The sequence below is a fragment of the Staurois parvus genome, unplaced genomic scaffold, assembly GCF_062004578.1.
Source record: "Staurois parvus isolate SC_StPar_1 unplaced genomic scaffold, SC_StPar_1.0 ptg000086l, whole genome shotgun sequence".
Lineage (NCBI taxonomy): Eukaryota > Metazoa > Chordata > Amphibia > Anura > Ranidae > Staurois > Staurois parvus.
Window position 1 is genome coordinate 7,595,163 of NW_028317882.1, and position 17,971 is coordinate 7,613,133.

General features: G+C 41.1%; 1 protein-coding gene across 1 annotated transcript in view; it reads right to left on the bottom strand.

The window, feature by feature from the left end:
- Positions 1–3,483: 3,483 nt before the first annotated feature.
- The window catches only part of LOC149468501 (rho guanine nucleotide exchange factor 18-like), a 65,712-nt gene continuing 51,224 nt past the window's right edge, over positions 3,484–17,971 (bottom strand). Inside the window, exons 8-9 of the mRNA XM_089670122.1 lie at positions 15,210–15,315; positions 3,484–3,903 (exon numbers count right to left, since the gene is read on the bottom strand). Of these exons, the coding sequence (XP_089526248.1) occupies positions 3,736–3,903; positions 15,210–15,315 (274 nt within the window). The 3' untranslated portion in view covers positions 3,484–3,735. The remainder of the gene's footprint in view (positions 3,904–15,209; positions 15,316–17,971) is intronic.

The window sequence follows — 17,971 nt, forward strand, 5'->3', positions numbered from 1 at the left end:
CAAAAATTAATAATGTTATTCACAGACTGTATAATATGCAATAATATATGAAACTTTTAAAGTGATTCTAAAGCCAAAATGTTTTTTTCCTTAATGTATTCCCTGCATTAAAGTACAAAAACATTTTAAAGGCTTCTTTTGTGTGAAGAGGAAGAGAATGGAGAATAGATCCAGCGCTGTGCACGGCTGCATCTCTTCTCCCCTCTCTTCCTCTCCCTCTTAACACAGGGACTCGACACCAGCAGGAGCCATTGGCTCCTGTTGCTTTCAATCTTACACAGAAAGGAGGAAGCAGGTGCGGGGCTAAGCCCTACTGTGTGTGTCAATGGAATGTGGATCCATAGACACACACAGCTCAGGAGCAAGAACACACCATGTGCCCCCTAGCAGCTTGCTATTGGGGCACATGAAGAAGAGGATGAGCCAAGAACACAGGCAGAGGTTTGAGACCACTTTCTGCAAAGCCACTTGACAGAGCAAGTGAGTATAACATGTTTATTATTTTAATAAAAGGAAATTTTACCTTTAGTAACCTTTTAATTTTGACCATTCTTACACTTTAAATTGAGCATGCACTCTAAAGAAAGTCATACATGGCTTGATTTTTTTTTTTCTAGTTCAGCCTGAAGACTGAGCAAGGGGAAGTCAATCTATTCTCCCATCCACACTAAAGCTGCCCATAGAAGGATCAGAATTCAACCAGTTTAGCAGGGACTGACCAAATTTCGATCCATGTGTGACCATGCCTGTTCGACAGTTCAATATTGAGTTTTAACAGCTTCAACTCCTCTGGGAAGGCTGTCCACAAGGTTTAGAAGAGTGTCTGTATGGGAATGTTTGACCATTTTCCAGAAGCGCATTTGTGAGGTGAGGCACTGATGTCGGATGAAAAGGCCTGCGCTCTAATTCATCCCAAAGATGTTCTATCGGGTTGAGGTCAGGACTGTGCAGGCCAGTAAAGTTCCTCCACCCCAAACTCGCTCATCCATGTCTTTATGGACCTTGCTTTGTGCACTGGTGTGCAGTCATGTTGGAACAGGAAGGGGCCATCCCCAAACTGTTCCCACAAAGTTGGGAGCATGAAATTATCCGAAACGTCTTGGTATGCTGACGCCTTAAGAGTTTCCTTCACTGTAACTAAGGGGCCAAGTCCAACCCCTGAAAAACAACCCCACACCATAATCCCCCCTCCACCAAACATTACACTTGGCACAATGCAGTTAGGCAAGTACCGTTCTCCAGGCAACTGCCAAACCCAGACCCGTCCATCAGATTGCCAAAGAGAGAAGCATGATTCACTCCAGAGAACACGTCTCCAGGGCTCTAGAGTCCAGTGATGGCATGCTTTACACCACCGCATCAAAGTCTTTGCATTGCACTTGGTGATGTAACGCTTGGATGCAGTTGCTCGGTCATGGAAACCCATTCCATGAAGCTCTCTATGCACTGCTGTTGTGCTAATCTGAAGGCCACATGAAGTTTGGAGGTCCTTGGCTATTGACTCTGCAGACAGTTGGCGACTTCTGCGCACTGTGCGCTTCAGCATGCGCTGACCTTGCTCTATCATTTTACATGGTCTTGACATGACAGTTGCTGCTGTTCCCAGTTGCTTCCACTTTGTTATAATACACTAACAGTTGACTGTGGAATATTTAGTAGCAAGGAAATTTCATGGTTGGACTCGTTGCACAGGTGGAAACCTATCACGGTACCACACTTGAATTCACTGAGCTCCTGAGAGAAACCCACTCTTACACAAATGTTTGTAGAATCATTCTGCATGCCTAGGTGCTTGATTTTAGAGTCCAGTGGCGACGTGCTTTACACCACTGCATCTGACACTTTGCATTGCACTTGATGATGTAAGGCTTGGATGCAGCTGCTCGGCCATGGAAACCCATTCTATGAAACTCACTGTTGTGCTAATCTAAAGGCCACACCAAATTTGGAGGTCTTTAGCTATTGACTCTGTAAACAGTCGGCGACTTCTGCGTACTGTGCACTTCAGAATGCGCTGATTCTGCTCTGTCATTTTACGTGGCCTACCACTTCGTGGCTGAGTTGCTGTTGTTCCCAGTTGCTTCCACTTTGTTATAATACTGCTAACTGTTAATCGTGGAATATTTTGTAGCAAGGAAATTTTATGAATGGACTTATTGCACAACAACCTATCACGGTACCACGTTTGAATTCACTGAGCTTCTGAGAGTGACCCAGTCTTTCACAAATGTTTGTAGAAGCAGTCTGCATGCCTAGGTGATTGATTTTATACACCTGTGACCATGGAGGTGATTGGAACACCTGAATCCAATGATTTGGAGGGGTGGCCCAATACGTTTGACAATATAGTGTATATTTAGGCAGTTGCAGCATGCAAGACTGTCTGAATACAATGGCAATGCCAGACAGTGACTGATTCTGATAGGATACAGTTCTGCCAATAATTTTCTACTCACTAAGTTGATTTTTATATTGACTTTTGTCAAGCCAGGTGGTACTTGCTGAGTCAGCTGCAACTTAAGTTTCAGCAGGATTCTGCCAAAACTCATGCCATTCCATGGCCAAGCCTAAATATAACACAGTGTTACATGCAGCATTTTGTTTAAAGGACTCTATTAAACCAAATACTAACTAGCACTAGTGATGAGCAGGGTTCAGAAAGCTTCAAGGAAGTTCAGATGCGGAAATCTATTGAAATCAAAGGGAGTCAAATCTGTCAAATCCAAAATGCCCATTTTCTGGTCTAATAGACAAGGGAATCTCAAAAATGTGCTTGGGTGGTGGGCTACGCCCTGGGGAACATGTACCAATGCAAAACATTTTTTTTTTTTAATTCCATTTGGCCAAGAGTAGTGATTTATTAAACTTTAAAAATGTACAGTAAATGCTGCAGCAGTACTGACATTTACAAAAGAAAAAAAATGTAAAATTGCCGGCAAATGACATTTCAGACCCTTAATCTAAGCATGAAGCCTGGCTGACCAGGAAAGGGGGGATGAAGATGTGCCCCCTTTCACTCCTGAACAGGGGTGTATTTACCACAAGACAAACAAGGCACTTGCCTAGGGCGGCACCTCCCTCCAGAAGAAGAGATGGAAGAAGGGACATGCGCGCCATTGGAACCAGGTGGGATCTGAGAAAGGCTGCTTGATGGTGTATGTAGAGCCTGACTCTCGTTCCCAGGGATGACACACGATTTTCGTGTCGCAGTCAAAAGTGCCTGATCCAACATGCTGGACTTCATTTAGAAAAATGAAACAAATGATAGCACAATCTTATGCACCATATTTGTTTTTTGATCAACAGAACGTTCAGTTTTTTACTCATCTCTAGCCTATCTTATGCTATCAGCTGAACAAAAACAAGTTACTTTTTTTTAATTGTATTGCAGACAAGTTAAGCTAACGGACAGTCATAAATCTTGAACTTTTCTATAAGTTTGACTAATATCCCTTCTTTCTACACAGATTACCAGTACACGTGTTTACTGTGAAGCAGAAAATCTTTTGACATGTTTCATCGACAGCTTCACAAAACATCTCAGCTTTATAAATAGTGTTTTATCACTCAAGTGATGGCTCATGCTGATTAAACAGTTTTTCCTAAATCTTCTCCTGTGGTGAGGTAGCGAGTTTAGTAATAATCTTGCTTTCATGCTATGAAGCATTAAGAACAGAGACTAAAGAAAATAAGGCAATGTGAAAGTGGCATCCCCTCCAACCAAAGAAGCAGTGCCTACTCACGCATGCATTGCAGTCCACGCCAATTTACAAGTGCCTTGGTGCATAAAGTGCATTTGGCGTGACTTGAGAAGCAGCCTGGCACCAGCTCATGCCCATTGTCATTCATCCACTTGTCCTTTGATTCTCTGCCCTTTTCTTTCATCTGCTCTTTTATCTTACCCTAGAAGACAACATAAAGATCAAAATCAAATTGTTACCATCATTTTAACACTTTTGTAGATGCATCACACATTATTCATAATGTTACATTTAGCATTTATTACACACCATATTATTTTAGACAAAGATCCTGTTTAAAATACAATCAGTAATCACCATTTTCCTTGGCACTGCTATACAGCTACTTTTCTGCCAAGTACCTAACACCCTTGGAAAAATTGTGTCTATACCCACCCTGACTGCTATATTGTGCAAGGAGCACAGAGAAAAAAGCATCCCAATGCCTCATTGAGTTTTTGCCTGTTTCAAAATGACCCCGCTGTTAAGTGCTAAGGAGGTCAGTTACATCAGCACTTCCTAAAATTCCTAGGGTAGGTGCTCCTTCCCGACATGGCAGCGCAGCAATATACCTACAAGCCTGAGCATTGTCAACTGAGGTGAGCAGGGGTTCCTAAGCCTATGTATGTACCAATGTACAGAAAGTAGTTATATACACAGAAGCTTCTGTTGGTTTTGCCATTGAAGGTAGCTTTCTTATATGACTTTTTTCAAATACATGTATACTTTAACACAAGGATTGTAGTTTTCTAATCCAACCTTTCTTCTGTTCTGCCTCTCCCTCAGAATTTTCCTTCTATCCATTTGGTGGTACCCATTGATCTACCTCATCATCCACCCCCTCCCTTATCATTGGAACCTACCTTTGCAGTAAGCTCCAGCTGCTGGAACATCACTGCCTCATGCAACTCCCTACCTGTTGTACCCTCCCTCTATGGTCATGGTGCTATGTTCCTTATCCTCGACTCCCCATAGTTAGTTTGCAGGACTATGCTAGGATTAGCAAAGGAGGAGGAAAAGGACTCATTAGCAGCAGTTTCAGACTGGCTGCTTTGTATCTGGAAGGAAGAGGAAGGCTTTTTCAACCACTCAACTACCTCCTGTGGAACAGTGGCTGTTTACCATGGACACTCTGAAACTGTAAAGGCAGACACTCTCTGCCTTTAGATGTTGTGGCCTGAACACTGCTTTGTCCAGCTAACCCTGCTTGACCCCTACTATGTCCATGTGCAGAACATCTGCCTCTCAATTGAGGCCTACCTATTAGAGGGGAAAATCAGCTTCATGCTTCAGCCAATGAGTTTTCATTTATATTGACTATATAAATTTTCAATGCTTAGGTAATCAGTTTGTTTCACATCAGTGGAAGCCAAGTCTTTGATTGAATTTCTGTCACAAGCTGATCAACTGGTTCCAACCCCTGGTACAACCCAGTGGACTGAACAAAAAAAACCTGACAGATAGCTTTATTGATGTAAACAATGTTAGTGCAGTGATCTTTCCTGCTGCACAATTGTGTTCTGACAGAGGGACCAGACCCTGCCAGAACACACTGGTCAGCTCTCGCAGCCATTGCCTGCCAGCGCTGATCGGATGCTAGTCAGCTGCTGGTTTTCAAGCATGCTCAGTTGACCGTGAGATCGGCCTCTGTACACGGACCAAAATTTGGATGGATTCTACTGTCTGATTCCAGCCTATATACAGCCCATGTGTACCCAGCATCACACTTTGCACTCTCATGTACAATGTGTATGTGTCAAAATATGGGTTTGCTTTTAGCATTGCACAATTATTGTATCTTTTGTAAAAAACATTACTTGCTTTTGTTTGCATATATGTCTGCTCTTTTGTATATATCATTGCCATTTGCTCTATCCCAAAATACAATACTAATACTTTTGTTCCTCTAACTTTACTGTTCCTCTGAAAGGTTTATACTGTCGCAGTTCATGATGGGTTGGTATACTCCATTTACTCCCAATGCAGTGGCTTTACCCCATATTTTCAGTTCCTTGTGATGAAAAGGTGTAGAGACAAACTGTGTAGTTAACTTCAAACAGAATCAATATATAATGAGGAATAAAAACAAACATTTAAATATTGATGTTGAGAGTACTGAAAATGTTATATTGTAATATAGACTTAATAAAAATTAAAAAATAACTTAGCAAAGATTGAAGCTGAAAAAGATTGCTAATGCTTTTTAAATTAATTTAAAAGAATATAAACTATATGAAAAGGGAAACTGATAATACATTACACTCTGCAAGAGATAAATTAGGAATATAGATATAAAGGTCAAATTAAACGATTCAATATGCTTTTGGGCTAGGCATAACACCAGCAGATCCAGTTATGTACAGTGCTCAGCATAAATGAGTATACCCCAACAGATTTTTCAGAAAACCTTTCAACATTTTCTATGGGACACTGTACTACAAAATATTCCCACAAATGCGGGCCATTGGTTGCAAACAAGATTTGTTAATTTTCACACACAAAAGTATTTTTCTTAACAAATTAATTCAAGATCATGTTGAAAAAATTATTACACCCCAATGAAACTCTTACGAGCAGAGCTAAGTTTTAGAAAACAAAATCTTAATTAACAAGAATTCAACTACAGGTGAATCTAATTATTCATTAAACAGGTGTTCAGCAGACAGTTGATTGTAAAAGGGCGTTACTTAATAAAGAAAACCCCTTCCCATGTCATGCTGTCAGCAATGGCACCACATGGAAGAGAAATGTCACAAGGCCTGAGAAAGAAAATAATTTCTTTATACAAGAAAGGTGAAGGCTACAAGAAGATCAGCAAAGCTTTACTTATCAGTCAGAATACTGTAGCAAAAGAGATACAAAAATGTAACAAAGATGGAACAGCAACCATCTTACAAAGATGTCCAGGTCGTCCACGGAAGTTAAAACTTCAACAGGAGCATCTTCTGATGAGAAGGGCTGAAGAAAATCACCATGCAAGTTCACTACAGTTAGCTAAAGAATTAGAAAGCGAAACTGGGGTGATTGTTTCCCGTGACACAATACGGCGCACACTGCAGAGGAATGGCATGGAGGGGTGTCATCCACAAAGAAAGCCTCTTCTACAAGCACAAAAAGCCTGCCTAGAATTTGCAGGGCCCATTCTGAAAAAGAAGAAGACTACTAGGACTCTGTACTCTGGAGTGATGAGAACAAGATAAATATTTTTGGAACTGATCGCTTCAAAACTATATGACATTGCAAAAGTGAGGAATACAAATAAAAATGCATGGTGCCTACAGTGAAACATGGTGGTGGCAGTGTCCTCCTGTGGGGCTAGTGCTTCTGGTGCCAGGGAGCTGCACTTCATTGATGGTTGTCAGGAACCATGAATCAGGCAGAGACAGATAGTGCAGTTAAAATCACACCTTTAATGAAATAGCAAATATAACATAGGTCAGGAATGTAGTCAAAACAGAAGCCTGGGTTTGGATGCCAGAGCAGGTTATCAGATGAGTCAGAGTCAGGAAACCAGAAGTCAGCATAGTCATGAGCCAAAAATCAGGAACAGGAATCAGAAGAGAAGTCAGCCAGACCAAGATGTACACAGGAACACAGGCAGGAACACATTGGAGACCAAAGACCACGCAAGGGCAAGGAAATGAGCTAAGCTGCTAAAATAGCAAAAAGGGCTGGCTGTAGGCTGGACTAATGGTATCCAGGTGAGTCACTGTGAAGACGATGAGTGGCTGGTAATTAACCGACAGCTGAGAAGCTTCTGAGCACTGAAAGAAAAGAGCTGCTCCTTAAGCAGCAAGAGCCCAGCCCTGACAATAGGATCTTGAATTCACAGATGTACTGCTCTATATTGAAAGAGAAGATGCTACCATAACTCCGTGCCCTTGGCTGTCATGCACTTTTCCAACATGACATTGATCCAAAAAACACATCTAAGGCCACTGTTGCATTTCTGAAGAAGAACAGGGTGAAAGTGATTCAGTGGTCAAGTACTATGTCTCCTGATTTTAACCCAATCGAACACCTATGGGGAATTCTGAAGAGACAAGTTGAGCATCACTCTCCATCCAGGCCCTAAAAGAGCATTCTTGAAGAGTTGAAAATTAGATGTTGCAATATGTCGACAACGTGTTCATTCTTTGCCTAGAAGACTTAATGCTGTCCTTACAAATCATGGAGGTCATTCAAAAGACTAGATGGAATTGTTTTTGCTGTGGGGTATATTCATTGCTGCATCAACTAATTTGAGTAAAACTGAAGATATTGTAATCTAAGTTATATTACTAACCTTACTTTCATGTAATGAGCTAAACAAATGTTCTATAAAACTCAGTTTTGTTCTTGTGTTCATTGAGATATTGATTAAAATCTTACTTTTCAAAAGGGGTGTACTCATTTATGCTGCGCACTGTATTTATGTATTTATCATTCAGTGGCACAACCAAGACAGTGGGGCTAGGCCACTTTAGAGGTCAGGTTGAAATGCAGCGCTGCAAACACATTCAGGTTAATTACTTGGTCTCCTAGATGTGCTATTAAGTGTTTTAGAATCAGAGAGTCACAACAGCAAGGGAAGCAGGTAGGGAGGTGCTATGCCTGCCCCATTGGATTCAGCCAGTTGCAGGCCTCTTGTGGATCTATGATAAAATGGATCTTCCACAATCCAAAAGTTTTCAGGGTAGAGACACTGTGGATGCAAAGCCTAGAGGAGAATGTATCAGGATGACCTAGCAGATAGAACAGAAAAAAGTATAGTTGCAAATTTTCCAGATGGCACAATATTATGCAGAATTTTAAAACTCAGTAGGATAGAGACCCTATACTGATAGGGCAAATTTAAAGAGACTCTGTCACTTTAAGAATACTGACAGGTATTAAGGTGGATCTTCACTCTCTCAACATTGACTATTTTTAATCCTGGTGCTGCTAGCATTAATGAATAGATAGGAAGGCATATTACATTTACTCCTCCCATTCGCGTTATTTACGGTTTCCAAGTCCCTCGATTACAGGAAACCAAAGGACTCCTGGGATACAGGAAACGACATCCCAGGAGACCTTGCAAATCGACTTACGACATCATCGCCTAGGCGGCCGGGAACAGAACTGCAAGCTTGCAGTGAATTTAAAGGTATGTATATAAAAAAAAAAAAAAATCCAACTTTTTCTTTTTTTTCACAGGGACAACTTAATCAGGTAAAGTATGAAAAATGGGTGGAACTCCACTTTAAGCAAAAGTAGAAAAAAAACCCTCTTATTTTGGTGGGATTTTAAAGGCACAAAAATCTGTCTCAGTTATATATAACGTTTAATATTTATTGTACAAAACATTAAAAATTCCCGTTAGAATTGGACACTGGAAGAAGGGGAGGATTAGAAAAGTCAGGGTTAAACAGCATTTTTACACAATGCAGAGGATTAACCCCTTAGGTTCCACAGTGAGTGTATCAAGCATGCTTTACTGCATATACAGACTGTTGTAGGTTTAGTAACACTTTGCCAAGCAGCAGTTGAACTGCATGATGTAGTAATAACAAAACAAAAAAGGGAATGTGCGATAAGACTAAGTGCTTGTCTTACAGTTGAAGGTATGTACAGTTATAATTGCTTAAGGACAATATAGAAATATTTGTATCTTGATTTATTAGTTATGTAAAATCAGAAAGTAAGAAAAGTGAGCTCATGATTGTATTAGATACTCATTAATTCATGTGGGGGTTAATTTGCTAAAACCGGAAAATCTAGTGCACCTGTGCATGGTGCCCAATCAGCTTCTAACTTCAGCTTGTTCAGTTGAGCTTTGACAAAAGTCCTGCACCAGATTTTGCACTCTCCAGTTTTAGTAGATCAATCCCATGGTGTCAAAAGTCATAGAATTATTTTCTTACTGTAATATATTAATCAGGAATACGTCAAAACTAAAAATATTTTTTACATTTTGCAAATTGTCTTCAACTGATGCATTGGTGCTCTCCCGGTCCACCTTACTCAGCAACAGGCACATGGTCATTTAACTCCACTCTCCGTATCTTTGTCTGCATCATATTGAATTGCTCATCTGTTGTATGCTACTTTGTATGCTGCACTGCATTTAGTAAAACGTTTACCTGTTAAAAACTCCATTCCCCATAATCCTCTGGGCTCCCATCATCTCCTGGGTTCCCAGACTCACCCAGGGGAATATAAACCATGGCTCTTCCCCCAATCATCTACTCAGAGAGGCTGTGTCTCATAGGACAGCAGTGTCTGAGCATGTGAACTGTTATCAGGTTGTTGGGTCCTCCATAATTGTTCCAGGCTTAAAGTGGAACTTCACGCTCTCAATCAATATGGACTATTTTTAATCCTTATGTTGCTAGCATTAGTAAATAGATAGAAAAGTATATCATATTTACTTGTTTTGAACTTTTTTTTCAATTTATTCAGTTACTTTCTGGTTTCCATACCTAAGCAAATTATGTCATATAGTCTACCAGTGTTCAGGAGGGGAGGGTTCTCATCTCAGCCTGTGCCTGAGCTAAGGACAGATGGATTCCAGGAAGTAAATGCAACATGAATCATCTGCCCTTACTCAAGATAGCCACTGCCAGAAATGCCAGGGGGTGTTTTTCAAAATGATTTCTCAGCAAAATAAAGCATGGAGACATTGATGGATGGGTGAGTTTGCTTTGAATATTAAAAATGAATCAAATAACATTTTTGGTTTGTGGTGCTCACATGCAGTGCAGTTCCACTTTAAGGATTGCCGTGTGTAAATACAAGAGCACACAGCTTCACCTAAAGTCTCAGCCACTATGGTAGACACTGTGCTAGCTGGATCTGGAGTGCTGCCTGTCCAGTGGGGTAGACCTGCTTCTTCAGCTGTCTTCTTGTACAGTATATGCATTCCTATATCCTTTTCAGCCTCCTGATGACTCCTGCCCTTTCTCTGTGCAGCCTGTTTAGAAAAACCTGCGGCTAAAACCTGGGCTACCAATTGTAACAGGCCTCCTTGTGAGAGAGATGTTCCTCCAAGGGAACCACAAGTAACTGCATTTATGCTTGGCTGAACTGTTCTGTACTGTTTATGTCACAGTGATTCTTCCATATGCTTCATTCAATAGAAATCTGTTATTCTGTACTGTGCTGCTACCTAGTTCCCTTAGTGGGAAACTGCCCCTACGTAGCTTCTGTTCAAAACAAAAAAAGGAGAGAATGCACTGACCTAGTGCATTACCATAACTCAATTTTATTAAAAGTATATAACAAGTATATACTCACACATTCATGTCATGCCCAAGCATAGTTATAAATACAGATGAGATCACCTCTAAATCCATCAAAATCAGTGAGTGGTATGGGAAGACCTCATAGAGTCCAAAAAACTGCTAACGCGCTTCGAGGGTTGAGCCCCTTTCCTCAAAACCAAAATGTTAGCCGTTTTTTGGACCTGTTGGGGCTAGTTAGTTTCATCCTTAGACAGACCCCTCCCTTCTTCGTAATGTTCTTTCAATAAACTATTATCCCTCATAGCCGGCACAAGGCTCAGAAGATTATTGTGTCTTTACACTTCAAATGGCCATTGAACATCCCATGTACTGCATTTTAAAAAGTAAATCTCCATTAGATTAAACTGCCATGTCTTATTGGAGAGTTGAGCTGTTTGTGGAGGGTGCTTAACAGTGAAGGCTTCTATTTAGGAAAGCAGTGACACTCTTCCACCCCTCCTGCTTTCTCCATCATAGAACTCGACTTACTGCACTCCTATGATGCACCAAGTTCTTTGGTTTCTTCTGTTCTCCTTTACCCTAGAGTCATCGTTGTATTTTTGTTTTATTGTAATTGGACTCAGACTTATACTATAATTAGGCACACTGTTTTTCTATAGAAACCATACTGGGCAATATAATTCAATAGACACACTTTCATTTCACCCATGCTGCATCCGCCTTCTGTTTGCCACCTTGGGTTTTCGTGGGTCCTATTTCAACGGCTCCCAGCCCGACATCCCTGGCGGTAACTTATTGGAAATATTGCCATGCGAATCTAATTTTAGCTGACCTGTAAGTATGGGCTCCCCTTTGGTGGCCTCAGAAGTTTGAATGGCATTATTTATTTTCTATTGTGCTATATATCTTATACTGAAGTTCTACTTTACAGACATTCATTATGTTCATTTACTCCTGAGGAAGTGAGCACTGACTTACGAAATACTTAATAACTGAGTTTTTAAGAATGCAAATTTTCATCCAAGTATGTCTTTATACATTAAAGTTTAATTATGTATGATATGTATTTTTACAATTCATCTTTATATCTGTGTTTCTATGTGTTCTATGTAATGTGACCAGAATTGTATTTATTCATCAATACATTGTGAACCTTGTCCACCATGTATTAGATAGCCGCGTGTGTTGCACCTCATTTAAAGTCCCACGGCAAACTTATGTTTTTTTATGGATATTTAGCACCCTCCTAGATAGCTATGGGGAGCTAGATCCTAATTGTTAGTCATATACTGAGTAGCAGCCTGGTGCAAACGTCAGAAAGAAGGTCAATTGTGGTCAGGGCTGAGAGGCTCTGCAGACCAGCCCCTCTGTAAATTCCCTCTGCTCTAGAAATTTGGAGAAAGGTCTAGAAAGAGCGGGTGCATCTGAGGAGTGGCTGGTTTGTACTCTTATGGGATCCTGGCCAATCTCCAACTGGAGGCTTGGCAAGGGGCCAGGATAACTTTTAAGAGTAGCTGAGCCTGCCCAGCAGAGGTGGAGTTCGGGTGGAAGATAGAGAGAAGGACGTGAGGCTGGAGGCAGGAGCCTGTGAGGGGGCCCAGATGGAGAGGGATTCACCTGCAGAGGACCTTGGAAGGCTGAAAACTTGGGATTTCACCAGCCCCCTGAGAGAGGACCACCTGTGTGGCAGGGAAGGAGCGGCCCAGCTAGAAAGCCTGGTAGCAGCCACCGACCAACTGGCAGCACAGGAGAGGGACCAATTGAGTAAACCTGCCCCTTCTGGGTCAGTAAAAGGAAAAGAGCACTCTACTGGGGAAGTGGATTTACTATCTTACCCGGGACTGTTTCATACTGCAGTGGCAGGCAATGGATCCCCTGCCAGGGATTCACCCAGTACAGCTGGATGGGGAGAGGAGGCATCTGGGGTCTGGGGTGGTACTACAAGAGATGCTGGCTAGCAATCCAAAAGAGAAACTTTGCTGTAGAGACTTGTACAAAGTTGATAAGGAGTTTGTCCTCATTTGCTAATCCCTTGGTCATCCCATACACACCTTACCCTATCCAAATTCTATATCCCATAATAAAACTTCAAAACAAAGCTCAAGGTTATTGTCTCTTAATGCAAGTCTGAGTAAAGGAAATGCATATTGCCTGGCTGTGCAGGAATATAGGGAGACCCAAATCTCTTACAACTCTTAAATGGGTAGTGCTACAGATACAGTGGGGCAAAAAAGTATTTAGTCAGCCACCAATTGTGTAAGTTCTCCCACATAAAAAGATGAGAGAAGCCTGTAATTGGCATCATAGGTAGACCTCAACTATGAGAGACAAAATGAGAAAAAAAATCCAGACAATCACATTGGCAGATTTGAAAAGAATTTATTTGCAAATTATGGTGGAAAATAAGTATTTGGTCACCTACAAACAAGCAAGATTTCTGGCTCTCACAGACCTGTACCTTCTTCTTTAAGAGGCCCCTCTGTCCTGCACTCATTACCTGTATCAATGGCACCTGTTTGAACTTGTTTTCAGTATAAAAGACACCTGTCCACAACCTCAAACAGTCACACTCCAAACTCCACTATGGAAGACTAAAACTGCAATAGGCAAGCAGCTTGGTGTGAACAAATCAACTGTGGGAGCAATAATTAGAAAATGGAAGACATACAAGACCACTGATAATCTCCCTCGATCTGGGCCTCCACGCAAGATCTCACCCCATGGGGTCAAAATGATCACAAGAACGGTGAGCAAAAATCCCAGGACCACACGGGGGGACCTAGTGAATGACCTGCAGAGAGCTGGGACCAACGTAACAAAGGCTACTGTCAGTAACACACTACACCGCCAGGGACTCAGATCCTGCAGTGCCAGACGTGTCCCCCTTCTTAAGCCAGTACATGTCCGGGCCAGTCTGAAGTTTGCTAGAGAGCATTTGGATGATCCAGAAGAGGATTGGGAGAATGTCATATGGTCAGATGAAACCAAAATAGAACTGTTTGGTAGAAACACAACTCGTCGTGTTTGGAGGAGAGAGAATGCTGAGTTGCATCCAAAGAACACCATACCTACTGTGAAGCATGGGGGTGGCAACATCATGCTTTGGGGCTGTTTCTCCGCAAAGGGACCAGGACGACTGATCCATGTACAGGACAGAATGAATGAGGCCATGTATCGTGAGATTTTGAGTGCAAACCTCCTTCCATCAGCAAGGGTATTGAAGATGAAACGTGGCTGGGTCTTCCAACATGACAATGATCCCAAACATACCGCCCGGGCAACGAAGGAGTGGCTTTGTAAGAAGCATTTCAAGGTCCTGGAGTGGCCTGGCCAGTCTCCAGATCTCAACCCCATAGAAAACCTTTGGAGGGAGTTGAAAGTCCGTGTTGCCCAGCGACAGCCCCAAAACATCAATGCTCTAGAGGAGATCTGCATGGAGGAATGGGCCAACATACCAGCAACAGTGTGTGCCAACCTTGTGAAGACTTACAGGAAACGTTTGACCTCTGTCATTGCCAACAAAGGATATATAACAAAGTATTGAGATGAACTTTTGATATTGACCAAATACTTATTTTCCACCATAATTTGCAAATAAATTCTTTCCAAATCAGCCAATGTGATTTTCTGGATTTTTTTTCTCATTTTGTCTCTCATAGTTGAGGTCTACCTATGATGCCAATTACAGGCCTCTCTCATCTTTTTAAGTGGGAGAACTTGCACAATTGGTGGCTGACTAAATACTTTTTTGCCCCACTGTATATATTAGAGATGGAGGTGCACCACGGGCACCACACATTTTAATTTATTTATTTTTTTTCTATAAATGGGTGAGGAGGAGTTGAAGGACAACATCGCCCATTCACTGAACTCGATGCATCTTGGGCGTGCAGTAACATAAGCTCCATGAATAGCAGAAGAGGCAGGTGAGCAGAGAAACTATCCTGATTAGGAGGCTCTGCTGTTAACCTTCACAGCATCAGAAGACAGCCGCTCAGAGCAGTATATGGTGTCTGTGAGGGGGACACAGCATGGAGGATTTTGAACAGAAGCAGTCGCCAGTTGCTAATGGGATACACACCATCACACATAACTAATGTGTATGGTGCTGTATGCAAGGAAAAGAGCTAAACTTTACCTTTAACAAATTCTCTGATTACATTTTTTTTTAACACTTTGCTACTTACAAACAGTGACTGGTGCTTTTTATTTAAAACAGATTGCATGAAATGGCAATTAATTTTAGGTAATTGTTTTTTTGTACCTTATCTTTTTGCCAGGATCCAGTAACTCTATTCTTTAGTGAGCTTAGTCTTCTTTTCACTTTAGTTCCTCTTTCCACCTTCTCAGGTTTCCCTGTGTCTTCTGTCCTTTAAGTGGGGGAAACGGTAATAAACGTGTAAAACAATGGAGGTCAATTTATTTCCGCTCCTAGTGGATAGCTACACAAACCTTTGTATAAAACCTTGGCTTAATAAATGCATGGGATTGTTTCAGATATCTAAAAAAAATGTCCCTTAGGGTCTGATCAGTCCATGAGAGTTGGGTTCACTTATATACTGCAGGTTTCCTGATTTTTCAGTCACTAGATTACTCATAATTTAATATTCCCCAAAACAGTTACATTTTTATTGTAATATGTGCAGCAGTCCTCATGCTTTAGGAATTTTGCCTACGTAATGCCAAAAACGTAAAATGTACCTAAAGCCATTTTTTAAATTTTAAATAGAGGGGTGAGTTAGCACCTCTGTCAAGTTTTATTGTTTTCTGGGGCTCTACTAGGGAGATTTACCCTGTCTTTTCGACCTGATGACCATTGTAAGCAGGATGGAAAGTGAAGGAAATCCTAAAATCTTGAGTTGTGAAATGGAATAGACTGCAGCTTCTTAAAGAAGTGGGAACAACAACTAGATACATGCTCTCAAGCTTAAAAAGACAGAATAGTCCTCTTTGCACACAAGGCCTCCATGGTACACATGTACCAAGATAATGGGAAGAAAATTCTGACTGATGCTAAAAAGTTGACAGTTCAATACTTCATTTTTTTTGGACTGCCCGTTAATGGAGAAACTGTGGTCCGAGGTCAAAAACTCCATAAAAAGTAAAAAGAAATAGGGTGTCTCTTGTGGATAAGCCAGCTACTTTCTTACTAAATGATATACCACTCTTATTCAAATGATACAATTGTCTTCTTAAACACCTCTTGAACGCTGCACAAGCTTGTATTCCATCTGTGAAAAAAACAGGGCCCACCCTGCACAGAATGGTGGCATGCCAGAATTTTAGATATCAAATTAATAGGGCAACTCTAAAGGACCAATCTGAAAAACAATTTCTTATTGGGACATCTTGAATCCTATATAAAAATTCCATAGCGTCCAACTCTCAGACTTGGGTTGGGAGCCTATAGCCTCATTTATTAGAGAGAGGTGTCTTCGCTTTCTCCCCCCCCCCTTTTTCCCCATTCTCCACATTCTTCCCTATAGCTATGCCCCAGTCCGTATTTTTAGCCCAATCCTCCCCTCCCTAGCGAGGGGTTTATCCCCCTATCCCCTTACGCATAGGTCTGCTATGTTTTTGTGCAATTGCCACTAGACTGTACCAATTTATCTGTTATGTATAGTGATACTGTTATATGATGACTCGTGATCGATTGATTGTGTACCCAGTCCTTTTTTGGTCTAAATACAAAAAAAAAATAGAATATAAATCTTCATTTTGTTCATTTAATTTTGCCTCTGGCAATGAAAGTGAAATGTTCCTATGGGACAAAGATAGAAAAAACCACAACGGGGGTTTTTCCTGCTCTCTCAAAATGGAAACAAAAAAGTGTTGGCTTTAGATACACTTTAAGGGTTCATGCAAGGAAAAATTTAAGACAATAAGACATCTTTAAAGGATAAGTTCACTTTGGTGTAACCATGGCCCAATGTTCATTACTCCCTGATTATCACAAATACATACACAAAATGCAGACCTCGCCCTAAATTATTAACAACTACATCAGGTGGCATTTTGCTACCCTGGGAACCAGGCTGCTCACTACTGCACATGCGCTGGCTCCATGGCATAGAATATAATAGGCAGTCTGCTTCCCTGCTTCCCTGTAGGTTTGCAGGAAAATACAGGTAGTTAGTTGATATTGACACATTAGCAAGGAGCTAGCACATGCATAGTACTACCCAGTGTGAAATGGCACAAAGCATACTGTAGGTTACAGTATCAGAAGCTGATGATCGCTAATTTGATATGTTTTTTTGGGTGTGTTTAGTTGTATTTAGGAGGATTAGGGGGGGACCATGGTTTCCTTTAAGTGCAATTATCCTTTATATATGTATAATAGCAAACAGTGGAAACATTTTAAAGTAACTGAAAGACATTGCCAAAAGCTACCAATTAGGTTTTTTTTTTCATTTTTCCAGTGGAAATATAAAGTTAGAGCTGAACTCCATACGGCTATAAAAACAACATCAATTATGGTATGGGTATGTTCATTAAAAAATGTAAATACCAGAATTCAACTTTATCAGCATTTTTTACCTCCCTTCACAGTGGAATTCAGAATAAGGCTGGCCATACATGTTTTTTTTCCCGATCAGTCAGCAAGCCAATTAGAAAAAAAAAAATCAACAGATACCCTAATCCACACAACTGGGGTGAATGTGCTGTGCTATTGTATTCTGACAGTGGGGACTCCTCCAATATCAGAATACACTGATCAGCACTGCAGCCTATTGGATGAAGTGTTGATCAATGGGAATGTTTCTAATGAGCCAGTTTGAAAGAAAGCAATCATTAGACTGGCTTCTCTGGAATCGGAATGGCCGTCAATGGATCAAAATTCAGCTGATCCTTGCTGAAGAGAACGAATTTTGATCCATCTATGGCCAGCTTTAGTGAGGGAGGGGCAGCACTAGGAAACAACCAGGTGTGCTGAATGTAAAATATACAGACAAAGAATGTGTTAATAGGAGGAGAGAGCAGTCTGCTTAGCTGATTAGTCTACTGCTAATTTTTCACTGTCCA